Genomic DNA, 14,201 nt, shown 5'->3' with positions numbered 1-14,201 from the left:
CCATTCCCTTAGAGATATCTTGAAGGAAGTGCCTGTTTCTGCAATTCACACAACTCACCCCTTTGTCATCCTTATCCATATGATTTTCTTTTGGATTCTTCTAATTAAAACTAACTAAAATTCCACCCAGAAATATGTCTTAAAATTATTATGGTATGTTGCCACAATACAGTGCTTAAGAATGTTAGCAAGAGAGAAAGAATGAGAGAGATAAGTCATGTTAGGATTGATAGGAAGGATCATCATCAGTTTATTTACTAGAAAATACTGTAATGCTCAACATGTAGCCTTTTTCTGAATTAGTTAATTTCTTTTCCCAATGGTGGTATGAAGTTGCATCATACAGTCCTTCACAAAATTCTAAATAAGCCCATAAATTCAAAATGTTTGGATGCAACTTCTTTTTTTTAAAAGAAAAATGTGTGTAATAAAATAGTTTGCCAGAAAATAAGTAGCAATGATGAAGGAGAGAAGCACAATAGATGAGACAAAGATGCAAAATGTGTGGAACTCCTCACATGGATGAGCAAGCCAGTATTTTTCTTTTTCTTATTTGATTGAGATTTTTTTTAAAACTATGTTCACCCTGTTTTTGGATTTGAACATCTTTATTTTTATTTTACTTTATTGCCAGTTTTGGCCATTGTAGACAGTTCTGGAATGACATGTCAAATTAAATTAGTATCTTTCTTTGCTTGAAAGATACTTTATAGTTCTAAAGCTATCTCAAACAACTGTTTCCCTCCCCAGATATTGATGAATGTGCATCTAACCCTTGTGCTAGTGGTGGTACTTGTGTCGATCGCATTAATGGGTTTGAATGTATATGTCCACAGCAGTGGATTGGGGCAACCTGCCATCTTGGTAAGTCTTAACATTTAAAAGTATCTCAAATTATTACTTCAAAAATATTTTTAAAGATTTTTTTTTTACAGTCATCTTTGCTGAATTATTATTTAGCTACTGCTCATATCACTATGAAAAATGTAAAATGTTACTATCTTTTGAATGCAGGACTCATATATTATACTACATTTAATCAAAATCTTATCTGTAGAATTCTTGCCTGCTATAGGGAGGCAAAATAACAGTGGCTAAATTAGGCATGTATAAATGTTTAAGCTACTGTGTTTCAGTGCAGAAAGGTTTTTGTTCCTGCTTCATGGCCATTCAGTTTTCCTTATTGCTTCATTTGCTTGACCCATTTCATGATTGTGGTATGTGCATGCTGCAGGATTACTCAGAAACATGGAGCTTTCTGTACAGATGTTTGGGCAGATTCTTTTTGAATACATAATTCAGGCTAGAGTTAACAAAAGAACCCTACAATTATTGTTTTGCTAGGGAAATAAGTAATGGCATTAGAGGAGAACCAGGTCAGTGAGAGCACTGATCTTAATGCCTCAGATATTATAACAATTTTCTGTTGAGCAAGCAATTGAATAGTTGCATAAGAGGTAGAATAGAAGCTGATATCTAACCTTTCTGTAAAAGGCTCGATAGCCATACATTATCCCAGTGTTTTTCAACCACTGTGCCGCGGCACACTAGTGTGCTGCGGCACAGTGTGAGGTGTGCCGTGGGAAAAACACTCGCCCCCCCTCCCCCCAAAAATCGTTTTTAAAATGCCTCTGTTGTCTTGGGAGCCTTCGGGGCGAATTCGCTTAATCTCCCGCCGCCGTCGTCCCTTTCACCCGAACCAGAGCTACGGCAAGAAATCCGTACGGGGGAGACATTTCGCGCGGCGCATTCCGTTCGGGGCCGGTGGCAGGTTTCGAGCGCCGCCTCGCCGCGAGCCTCGACAGAACAGGACGCCCCGAATTGGAGCAAAAGGGGCGGCGCGCGACCTGATGTCCAGCTTGACAGGCAGCGACCCTGGAGCCGCGCCAACTGAGGCAAACTGATGTGGGGACCGGGAGCCCACAGCCCGCCCGCCCTCCGCTGGGGCACAGGGGCCCTCTCGCTGGCTTCAAGCCGAAGATGCCCAGCCCGGCCGACGGCTCCAGGGAATAAACGAAGGACCACTACCAGGGCCAAAGCGCCCCTCTCGTCCTCAAACGTCCAAGGGAGCTGCAGTCACGCGGGGCCAGGGTCCGCCAGGAGCCCTGCGCGGCTGAGAAAGGAGTCTCGTCCGCCGCCCGGCTCAGCCCAACCCGCCCCTTCCAACGGCCTGACCCGAAGAAAGGGAGGGAAGCGGGCGGGGGGGGTAGAGGCTGACCACTGGCGGTGTGGGTAGCGGAAGAGAGATCCCCGTTTGGACAAAGGAGGTCCTCACCTTCGCTCTCCAAGACTGCCCCGGGCAGCCGCCTGACCATCACCAATGCTCCCTTCCCTGGAGGAGGGGAACCCAGAGGCAGCCCAGGCTGCCAGGGGCTTTCTCAGGATGGGACAAAGGTGCCGCTCCCCTTCCCTGATTGGAGTGATCAGCTTCGTGGATGTCACTTTGGCCCTTCCTGCAGCCCCTTCAACCGTCACTGGGCAGGGAAAGATCCTTCCAAGCTGACCGGGCAGGGGACCCTCCCCTCCCCTCCCACTGCTTGGGTCCTCCTTTCTGTCTTCTAGGGCCTAGAATTACTTTATATATAGTCGATATAGGCACAGAGTTAATTTTTTTAACATTTTCTAATGGTGGTGTGCCTCATGATTTTTTTCATGAAAAAAGTGTGCCTTTGCACAAAAAAGGTTGAAAAACACTGCATTAACCCCTGTGTCCACATTTGTTGGCTATTCTGCATATAACCCACAATTAAGTTGTTAGTTGAAAAATCCTAATGCAGCTGCCAGAAGAGTGATGTTGTATGGTGTGTGGTGTGGTGTGGTGTGGTTTGGTTTTATTTGGTATTTGAAAAAGTTGGAAGTAACATGTTCAGATAATTTTTATTACAGCTATTTCCCTGGATTTTATTTAAACAGTCACTGAGGCTTTCCTAGGGAAAAGAATGCAGCATGCATAATGCAAATATCAGCAAACAGTATCAAAGTAGTGAAAGAAATGCAGCTGATATTTGGAAAGCATGGAAGCTTTGCTTTGGTGCAAGGGCAGGCTCTTTCTGAGTTTGTTCTTCACTCTCTGCTTTTCTTCTCTTCTTTCACAGATGCTAATGAGTGTGAAGGGAAACCCTGTCTTAATGCTCATTCTTGCAAAAATCTTATTGGTGGATATTATTGTGACTGCATTCCAGGATGGAAAGGAGTAAATTGTCATATCAGTCAGTATTTAATATTTAGTGTATACACTTGACCCTAAGGGTCTCTTATTTATAGACTAAAAGCAGACAATCTTAAATTAATGCTTATATTTCATTTCCAAACCTAACCTTTCTACACGTCTTTACGGTGACACTTTTTATCACATACTTCCTTGCATCTAAAGCCTTAGCTTTTGAATTGTGGAATGAACTAACTGAAAGTTTCTGAGAAATTACTCACATGGGACAATTTGTTTTAAACATTGCTTGACTTTATGATTTGAGCTTTTTCAAATTTGCATCACTTATAACAATCATTTCCTTTCCTCTGGAAAACATCAGTTTGAATATTTGAAATCAACAGATATCATTAATTACGCTTCAGTCAGTTTCCATTATTTTTCCATTATTTTAATGATTTTCCTATTTTATCCATAGATGTTAATTATTGTCATGAGCAGTGCCAAAATGGAGGGACTTGCAAGGTAATTTTGTGTTCTTTTATGATAATTTGAGCAACCTTTTAAATTTAACATTTATCAAGAGGATCATAATTGGATCTTGACAGCATTTGTCTTAACCTCAACCTTTTAATTCTTTATATCCTTGTAGACAAATAACACTGTAGCAATTGTTCATGTATGGACAATACAGTACAAAGTTCAAGATTCAAATGGATAGCTGGCAGCCATTGAAGAATATACTTTCAGTAATGTACATAGGTAGTGCTTGAATTGTGACAGTAATTGGGACCTGAATTTCCATCACTAAGTGACATCACAGTCTCTATTGCTGTTGATAACTGAATCCCATCAGTTATTGGGAGAGGACCACCCAGTTGCTATCATGTCTCAGCAGCAGGCACTGCAGTAGGACGCAAGTTGCAAGTGCTTTTGTTCAGCACCATCATAGTTTCAAACAGTTGCTGAACAAATATTTGTTAAACAAGGGCTACCTGCATCAGATAGGCATCCATAGGAGTCATATAAATAAACAAATCCATCCAGTAAAATCAAGGAGATAAAAGGATACATTAAATCCAAGTTTTTGATAATATAGATTAGGTATACCAAAAGCAGTAGTGTGGGATACTGTCTGACTCTTAATTGCCCCTTTCTGTAAATAAAAGGATTATTTACATTTTGACGATTGCATTATCCTCAAAATGTAAGTAAAGACTATAAGGAAGAGTTCTGAAGTACTTCAGAAAGAAATTATTGAGGTAAAATTAAAAAAATTCTAGTATCTTCTGGAAATGATTATAATATTTTTTTTTCAATTTGTCCATGCAGGATGACGTGAATGGCTATCATTGCATATGCCCTCCTGCTTTCATAGGCAAGAACTGTGAAAAAAAAGTTGATGACTGCATGAACAACCCATGTCAGAATGCAGGTCACTGTACTAACCTCATCAATGGATTCCATTGTCTTTGTCCTCATGGCTTCTCAGGAGAATTCTGTGAGGTGAAGGATACTTTAGACTTGTTAGAATGCTTGGATGGTATAAATTCTAGGGCAACTTGAATGTTTGTTGTTATGGATGAATGGAACAAACAGATCTGTAGAAGAGGGCACCTTCATTTTTAGAGACCAGTTTTTTCAAGTATGCCTAAATAACTGGTATCCATCAGATTGGAAGACTTTGTCCCATGTAGCTAAGGTTGATCCCAGTTCCCACATCTTTTAATGAAAAGAAATAGTCCCTTATCTGACTATTTAACTGTTTTAATGCTGTAATACAGTTCTGTTGTGCTTTTATGAGTTTGATTAACAGGTGACATTTGTGGAAAAGCTTAATGCAAATAGCTGCTTCTTTAAAACATTTGTAGTTGACATAAAGAACTATATTAAGATTACAGTTCCTTATAATGTTTTATAAGTGTAATTCAATATTTTTGTAGTTACAGGATTTTAAAAAATTGCCACCTTCATCATGATAGTAACAAATCACCTCCAAGATGCTTTAATTATACCTTTAATGCAATTAAACAAACTTGCTTCTCATGTTATAAGTAATATATTCCCACCCCAAAGCTTGATTAACTGTCAATTGAGTGAAAGGGCTTGCCCAGCTCTCGTCATCAAAATAAATTTCAAATTTACATCTGTTTGGCAGAATAATTAAAATGGTTAGCTAGGAAATCAAATACTTTCAAAGAAGAACCACCCCCTATAATAATCTCCACACCTTTTTCATCCACAGAATCCTAAAGCAGTTTGAAAACAATAGTTTCTGCAAAAAATAATCCTAGCAGTTCTTTTGAGGAAACAGATTGAAAAGCAATCAAATTACCCTTTTCCTTGGAAAACATGCTAGCTGCTGCATATGGAGCCGAGGTGGCGCAGTGGTTAGGGTGCAGCACTGCAGGCCACTTCAGCTGACTGTTATCTGCAGTTCAGCGGTTCAAATCTCATCGGCTCAAGGTTGACTCAGCCTTCCATCCTTCCGAGGTGGGTGAAATGAGAACCCAGACTGTGGGGGCAATTTGCTGACTCAATTTGCTAAAAATCTGTAAACCGCTTAGGGCTGAAAGCCCTATGAAGCGGTATATAAGTCAAAGAAAGAAAGGAAAGAAAGAAAGAAAGAAAGAAAGAAAGAAAGAAAGAAAGAAAGAAAGAAAGAGGATGCAAATGAATTTCTGCAAATTGTCCCACAAACTCCACAGAACTACAGATTTTATAAAAACAAATTAGCTTTGTAGTGGTTTCAAATGCATAGCATTTAAGCCATACTTAACTCAGTACCAAATAAAACTTAAAAGAGATGCATTTTACCTGAAATTCTAGAAGAAGTCTTTCAGTTAAGAATTAGTCTCTATCTATCTACGTTTTAGAATTTAGGCTTAGTTTGATGTATAGAAAAAAGCAGGTGTATTAGAGATTGTATGATAGAGAAATAGCTTAACCTATTTTTCAGAGTATAAGACACACCTTTTTCCCTTTAAAAAGTGGGTGAAAATCTGGGTGCATCTTATACATTGAATACAAACAACATTTTTTGCCTCCTGAAACCCCGCGCCCTTCACCAAAATGGCCATGTAGAGCCTGTAGGAGGCTTATAGAGTGCTCCTGGGGGCTGGGAAGGGCAGAAATGAGCGAAAAACGGGCCATTTTTTGCTCAAATTTGCTCCCCCCCCCAGGCGCATTCTATAAGCCTCCTAAAGGCTATGCATGCCCTTTGTTTGACAAAAGACAGGCCTGTTTTTGCAAAAGACAGGCTGTTTTGGGGAGGTCTGCAGAGTGCAAAAACTTGTTTTTTTTAATTTGCCTCTTCAAAATCTTGATGCGTCTTATACTATGAAAAATATGGTAATATTAATTATTGAACTTAAATTCTTAGCAGAGTAATGCATTCAGCCAGTGTGCTTTAATGATTAATAAACTGGATTAGGATTCGAAAGATACAGATTCAAGACTGCCTTTAGCCATGGAAATTCACTCCCTCACACTCTGCCAAACTTAATTCACATGTTTATTGTGCCAATAAAATGAAGGGAGAGCCCCATTTAAGTCACTTTGAGCTCCAGATGTCGGAATATTCAACTAAAGGTTGAATACTTGACATAAATTAGAATTTAATTTTAGTGACATACCACTTTTCTCACTTTTTTAAGCTCATAACTCATCTATAAAAATGAGAGTAACTATCTTGTGGAATATTGTTACAAAACTAACAATACGGTTTAAATCTTTTGTAGATTGATATAGATCTCTGTAAGCCTAACCCTTGCCAAAATGGAGCACAGTGTTATGATCTGGGAGAAGACTATTATTGTGCTTGCTCTGATGATTACGATGGAAAGAACTGTTCTCACCTCAAGGATCACTGTAAAAATAACTCTTGTAAAGGTACCGTCTGTCCTGTGAAATAATAATAGGATTTTAAAAATATGAAGGACAAACTTAAATGCATGTAAATATGATTTTTAAAAAAAATTAAAATCAATACAGTAAGAAAGGAAAACAACAAGCCTCATTTCTTCCATAGAAAGTAAATATATGGAGATGAACATGAATTATTTTACTTATCCATAGAGGATCTGTTGGTCATTTTTAAAGATAAAACTGAGATAAACTTCTTATACACTTGTTCTTACCTTGTTTGCATTATCAAAACATGCTTCCCAGCAGTAGATTGAATTCTGTTTTGAGTGCCAGTGAAACAGACGGTAGAAGTGGATCACGTTTTCTATCTTTCTATAGCCTCTTTTTGTCTCTCCAAATCTGATTCAGAGAACTGGGAACTATTTTGAGCAGATTTAAAAGATCATACAGAGATAAAATTCTAATACAGTTAGAAGTTCTTTCATATGATAATTGGTAGCCAATTAGTATTTTATAAGACCATTATATGTCATATACTAAGTACTAGCAAGTAATATTTAGAATATATCTACTTCCTAATCCATGCAATGTTGTGTCACAAAGAGAAGTTTTGGTTGGTTTGCTGCTAAATAGTAGTGCAACTTAAATATTAGATACTGTGCCAGAATTAAGAAACCACAGGTTTATGGGGGCCTTCTATCCTAGAGGGTAGCTTATGTGCATAATTTTCTCTTATTCTTAGTAATAGACAGCTGTACAATAGAAGTCTTCACAAATGCTACTCAGAATGGCATTCGTTTAATCTCATCCAGTGTATGTGGACCTCATGGACGCTGCATCAGTCAACCAAGAGGAAATTTTACTTGTGCCTGCGAAAAGGGCTTTACCGGAGCATACTGTCATGAAAGTATGTAATATATATACATATATTATTAAAAACAAGGCTCACGTATTTGGGTTTAATTTATAAAACATGATTTCTTAACTGTTTAAAGTGATTCCATAGGTACATAATAGGATTTAGAGATCTAAGTTAATTGAAGACTTAGAGTTTGATCATGAGTGACTATTTCTATGAGTAGTAGCCATTTACTCTCAATAGGGTGATGGGCAGGTGTATTTGCAGAAACAGCTTCTCTGTTTTACAAATACTAAATTATAGTTATTCATTGGTGAACTGTTTAAGGATCTATTGTATAATGACTAGATTGTTACTGTTTGGCAAATTTACAAGATTTACAAATTTACTCTTTCTCTTTCTCAGTGATATCAAAGTTTTGTTCAAAAAAAGCACTTTGTAGTGAAATGTACATTGCATGGATAAAGATGTACAGGCACACAAATTTGTAGATCTATACTATTCAATATATAAGGTCTCCAGTGTTTATGAATGAATCAGAATCTTTAGATTGATTTTTGCCAAGAATTTCCAGCTTGTCTTGGCTTTATAGAAGCAATGATAAAATCACTGCTGAGTGAAGAGAGCTCAGAGAGAAAATAAGAAACAGAGCAGCCTGGTATCTGGTTTCCTGGCCATATTACACTTGGCCATATTTGATAAAATTAAGTTTTATGTAAAACCTTTAAGAGACATAAATAGCATTTATAATTGTGATTCGTGTTCTGCAACGAACTTGACATTTTTAGATTATGGAAAACCCCACAAAGTAATAAAAACTTCACAAAGCAAGAGCTCACTCAGATAACATCTTAAATGTAGCTAGATTTTAGACTATTTAATCACATCCAATTTATTTCACTGGAGTAGAACAAACAGATAGCAATCTAGTAATTCTGTATTATTATATTTTAGATATTAATGACTGTCTTGAGAAACCCTGCAAGAATGGTGGAACCTGCATAGATGAAGTCAATGATTTCAGATGCTTCTGTCGGAATGGCTGGGAAGGAAAATTGTGTGACATTAGTGAGTATAGCTAAATATTAATATGTTTAAGTTAGCCATTGAAATATTTTTGTCACTTGTAGTTTTTAGGGATAATGAAAAAAGAAATTTGGGTTTCTATTCTTAATTCTCAATCACATGTCAAGATACATTATAACTAGTTTAGTTTATATTTAAAAATTCAGAAAAATAGAACTGGGGGAAGAAATACAAAGAAGGATTTAAAGACTATAAAAATTAGACAAGTGTGCATTTTTAAGAAGAAAAATCATCCCTCTATTATTCTATTATAATAAATATGATTATATATCCTAATAATAATCATGTATCAACATATTTTAAAAACATTTATTAAAGTTAAAGATCATTAAAAGTCAACCAGAATTAAAAGAATCATCAAAGTTGACAAAAATTTCTACTTAATCTGAGACAGTCAATATTATCTTGAAAAGAAATCAGACAGAATTTTACATTTTAAAATCTCAGGTTAAGAACATCTTGAATTTTGGATGGTTATAATGTTCTTGTTCTGATCAGTTTGTGACTAATATACCTGTCTCAAATCAACAATTCTCAAATACAAATTTCAAATAAATTTTGTGTCAGTAATAATGATAGCATTTTGTTGCGAATCTTCATTCAGTCTTTTCTATAATAAGTGATTTATTTTGTGAGATTGGCGTTTGTTGGGTAGAGCGATTGGCCTTGAATTGCCATATGGATAGTGGAGATTTGAAATTGGTCCTTTTGCTCTCATCCAGTACCTTTACACTGATTCTCTATCGAGTTAAGTAATAAAATATTTCAGTTTGGTTTTAACTTAACATACTGTGCTAACCCAGCAGTTGTTGTTTGTTGATTGCAATTTAATTTACAGAATTTGGACTTGCATCATAGGGACCCATATTAATTTATTCAAAGTTATCCAGGGATCTATAGTATTTAAATCCAGATCAATGAGACTAGATTAAGTTTGTCTTAATGAATTGTTGTTTATGAAGATTCTTCTTTTCACAGACATTTTTGTGTACAATTCTTGATTCATTTCACAGATTTTAATGACTGCTCACCAAATCCATGTCACAATGGGGGCCAGTGCATTGATTTAGAGAATGACTTCTATTGTGCATGCAAAAATGGCTGGAAGGGGAAAACATGTCATTCAAGTAAGTGGGTGGCTTACTGCTTAAAATATTCAAAAGTTGAAAAGAAAACTTATTAAGAATTGCAAAAAAAATGTGATGAAAAAAGAAATGTAAGATTAAGTCTAACAACTGAAATTATCTGGATATAGGGAAGAGTATAATAAAATATCAAATTATAAATTATACTTTCTATCTAGTAACCATTTAAAATTATTATTTATAAAATGCCATTTGAAATTTTCATAGATTACTTTATTTAGAAAGGGCAATGCAGCAATATAGTGCCTCACATCAGGTAAAACAAAATGGTGCTTCATATGAGGTAGGAGCACTTGAATAGCACCTCTCTGCAGCTCCTTAAAACAGCTTCACATTTTCCTGGGATTATGCAGCTGCCCTACATAGTTGCAAAATTATCCCAAGAAGAGAGGTGTTCTTGTCTTTCAATGTGAAGCACTACACACCTGAAATAGAAAGTAAATTGAATTATAATAGGGCTAATAGTGTACATAATCCCATGTAACAAAGAATATCCCTACCTTCTATAACAATGAATTATATAGTGTATTTGATAGGCTGCTTTAATTTGCTTTTGTGATATTTTAGGTAAGTACCAGTGTGATGCAAACACTTGTACAAATGGAGGAACATGTTACGATGATGGTGACACTTTTCGATGCTCTTGTCCTCCAGAATGGAAAGGAAGCACTTGCAATATTGGTAAGTGCTTTATCTACTTACATTGTCTCTAAATTGAGAGAATGACTTGGCTGAGAAGCTAATATAAGTAGTCTGTTTCTTCCTTCTTCAAAAATAGGGTCTAGCAGATTTTAAAAAACAAAACGCTACACACACACACACAAACACATTCTGTGGAAGCTAAAAACAACCATTCTGCATGATGGAGCTCCATCTCTGTTACAACATTGTCTTTCCCTTCTATGTAACTGCATCTCTTTGGCAATAAAAAAAATGCCCACCTACATTTTACAATAACAGTGTTGGAGCTATATTGAAATAATGACAATGTGAATAAAGTTACCTCAGTATACTGTAGATAGGCAAAAATAATGCTCAAGTTACTAGTTGATAAACTTGGCAAAATAAAATATTTTGAATAGTTTAGAATATTGCTTCTGAAATATTTTGGTCTTAGGTTCCGCATTTATTCTTAAAAATGATTGAAGACCCAAAGAGCTTTAGTTTATGTGCATTATATCCATCAATATTTATTGGGTTATAAATGAAAACTAAAAAAATTTGAAGTATTTATTTATTTGACTTCCCAGAGCTCCTGGAAGTCATATTTGAAGGATTGCTAGCTTTAGATAATATGCTGGAAGTTTGCTTTGTAAGATTGAAAAACTGAAATCTTATCAAAAATCCCATCTATGGTGCTAACAAGGACTTTGATCAAACTCTGGACTCCAATTGAAAGGAGTCTGCCTGGCTGGTTTGATAATAGCTATTAAACAAAATATAAATGATTTTTGATAGAAGCTTGGTGTGGCATCTGATGTTGCACTTGGATTATTTGCTAATTATTTTTAAGTACTGTGCTAATCCACTTCACAGTCTAGAGCAAAATGATTGTAATGATATAGATTTTTATTTGGTGTGTCAGTTAATATTATGACTGAAAGTCCCTATGGTTAGAAAAAAACCTTTTTAAAAAACTTCTATTACAGCTAAAAACAGCAGCTGTATTCCTAATCCTTGTTTGAATGGCGGAACTTGTGTTGGCAGTGGAGATTCCTTTTCTTGCATTTGTAAAGAAGGTTGGGAAGGACGCACATGTACCCAGAGTAAGTATAATTAGTGTTGTATTAATATGATGTCATTAGCCTTGTAGCATACCCAAGATAATTTATTATGCTAGCTGCTTAAGAGTGGACTTTTGTACTAAACGTTATTTACATATTAAATTAAATTAAATATTTTATCAAAAAAATTGTAGTTGAATATTATAGCAGTTTACTAGCATTCTTATACATAGTACTAGGTTTCTTAGGTGTGATTGAGCTTCAGTTTTTGATTCAAGACAAAACTTGCTTTAAATTTTACATTTGATCAAAATCTTCCAATTTTTGCATTGAAAATATTTGAATAAACTCTGTTTAGATTATGTTTTTTTGTGCTATAAAGTATGAACAGTGATGATTGTTAGCATTATTCAATGTAAACAGTAGATAAGAGAGAGTTGATTTCTTTATGAATTGCATTGTCCTGTGGTTCTTCATTGTGGCACAACATTTTGTTATGCTAATTGGTGCAAGGGTAAAGGTTTAAAAGTACCATCATCTCTGCCAGTTATTTATTGGATAGCAACACAGAGAATATCCCTACATTAATGGTGTGAATAGTCTGATGTACATTTAGATCTGCTTCCCCAAGTCAACGCTTTGTCATTTTGTCATACCTCATCATTTCTGTCTACTATGTTAATTAGACATGCTGGGAAGGGGCTCATAAGAAAAGAACCCCAGTTGTGGAATAATTGCTTTAAAACCTCTAGAAGTCATCTCAATGTCTTTGTGACCAGAGTTCTAAGATCAAAAACAAACTTGGATTTCTTCATGTACTGTATCTATAAAGTAGGGTTGGAAAATCTATTTTTAAATAGATCATTATTTTTATTATCATTATTTAATAATAATATTAAAATGTTTATGATCTCACTTTGTTTAACTTCTATAACTATTTTTCCTAAATTCTGATACTAGGCCAACTAGAGGCAAAGAATGAGGCTTGGGAAGAAATATGTTTTACATAAGCTCATATATTGGCCTGAGACTGAGCAGATCAAGGCTCAAGAACCTCTTTAACTATGAAACTAACTTTGAACCAGTAACAAACTCCCAAGTCAACTAATTTCACCTCTTTGATGAAGAGACAACCCACTTAGACCTCCCAGAGAAAAATTGGAATATAAATCTAGCAGCAAGGGTTTAACTCCCATCATCCACTTTCAAGTTCCAACATGAAAAAGTTTCCTGTTTACATATTTAACAATGCACTAGTGTTATTTCACCAGAACACTTTCTTGTAGCTTTAGAATTGATACTACTGTGACTACATATAAAAACAAATTGAGCTATTTGTATAAAGTTGCCATTACTATTGTATGTTGTTGGGGGAAAGTTTTTGTACATACTATAGAGAAACTATAGAGAAATATGTACAAAAATTAGATGGAATAGCTAAGTTATAGTCTATATTGAATACTGTTTATATACTTCAGATGAGTAATTATTTCACTTTTTTCTTTTTTAGATATTAATGATTGCAATCCACACCCATGGTGAGTATTCAGTGAGAATTCTTCTTAAAAATACCCTAATACAGCAATAAAAATAAATGATCTTGATTCAAAATCTTCTCATCGATTTTAAGCAATTGTGCTGGGTTTACCAAATGCACTTCTCTATACTTATTTACTAACTAATTTCTACTCCTAAGAAATCTGTTGTATCAGATTGATAGCTGCAAAGTTTTGTGTAGACAAATTAGCTCAAAAGACAATTACTTGAATAATCCAATTTAAAATAGAATTATTTAGATCTAGTTATTTGATATCCATATTTAGAGTAGGAGAGCAAATAGGAAAAAGGTAACTCTTGTTCGTATCTTGGGAATATGACCCCTTGAATATTGGGCTTGACTTTGCCTCTTTCCCCAGTCGCTTAACCTTTCTGTTGAATAGGAAATCTTTCAGGGACTCTTCATTCCAGATTTTAATTATCACATTATTTTAGTATTTTTGAGAAAATACTTCTTAATTGCATCTTCATTATTAAAGTTTCCCAATGGTCCCCTTCGTGGGTCAGTACTCTTGATTGTATGCCATTGTCAATTCTTGGCAACCACAAAATGAACAGTTTTTAAAAGGCTTTCTCATGCCTATCTCAGTTCCTTGAGATTACAGAATTTAGGAAATTATGCAACTTAATATAATTGCATTCAAAATGTCCTGTTTCTTAAGTCATAAAATTCTAAAACTTCATATCCTTCTTTGAAGTAAAATCTAAACAATGTGACTGGATTAGTTTCCTTTGAATTATATAGTCACATTGCTAAAATGTCTCTTACATTTGAAATAATAAAATATATATATTCCCATAAAATGTATGTAATT

The 14,201-nt window shown here is 35.4% G+C and overlaps 1 protein-coding gene across 2 annotated transcripts in view; it reads left to right on the top strand.

Annotated features, from left to right (window-relative positions):
• Window positions 1-14,201, top strand: part of JAG2 (jagged canonical Notch ligand 2) — a 77,757-nt gene that overhangs the window by 44,495 nt on the left and 19,061 nt on the right. Inside the window, exons 9-19 of one of the 2 annotated variants that reach the window (XM_014072245.2) lie at window positions 751-864; window positions 3,096-3,209; window positions 3,627-3,673; window positions 4,481-4,654; window positions 6,889-7,039; window positions 7,758-7,922; window positions 8,829-8,942; window positions 9,974-10,087; window positions 10,673-10,786; window positions 11,755-11,871; window positions 13,340-13,367. In XM_014072245.2, the coding sequence (XP_013927720.2) occupies window positions 751-864; window positions 3,096-3,209; window positions 3,627-3,673; window positions 4,481-4,654; window positions 6,889-7,039; window positions 7,758-7,922; window positions 8,829-8,942; window positions 9,974-10,087; window positions 10,673-10,786; window positions 11,755-11,871; window positions 13,340-13,367 (1,252 nt within the window). The remainder of the gene's footprint in view (window positions 1-750; window positions 865-3,095; window positions 3,210-3,626; window positions 3,674-4,480; window positions 4,655-6,888; window positions 7,040-7,757; window positions 7,923-8,828; window positions 8,943-9,973; window positions 10,088-10,672; window positions 10,787-11,754; window positions 11,872-13,339; window positions 13,368-14,201) is intronic. The other variant, XM_087727216.1, reaches the window with a different exon arrangement.

The sequence above is a fragment of the Thamnophis sirtalis genome, unplaced genomic scaffold, assembly GCF_051295495.1.
Source record: "Thamnophis sirtalis isolate CommonGarterSnake01/CBP01778 unplaced genomic scaffold, rThaSir2_p1.2 scaffold_1, whole genome shotgun sequence".
Taxonomy (NCBI): Eukaryota; Metazoa; Chordata; class Lepidosauria; order Squamata; family Natricidae; genus Thamnophis; species Thamnophis sirtalis.
The sequence above is the reverse complement of the archived record's forward strand: the minus strand, read 5'-3'. Positions and strand labels throughout refer to the sequence as shown.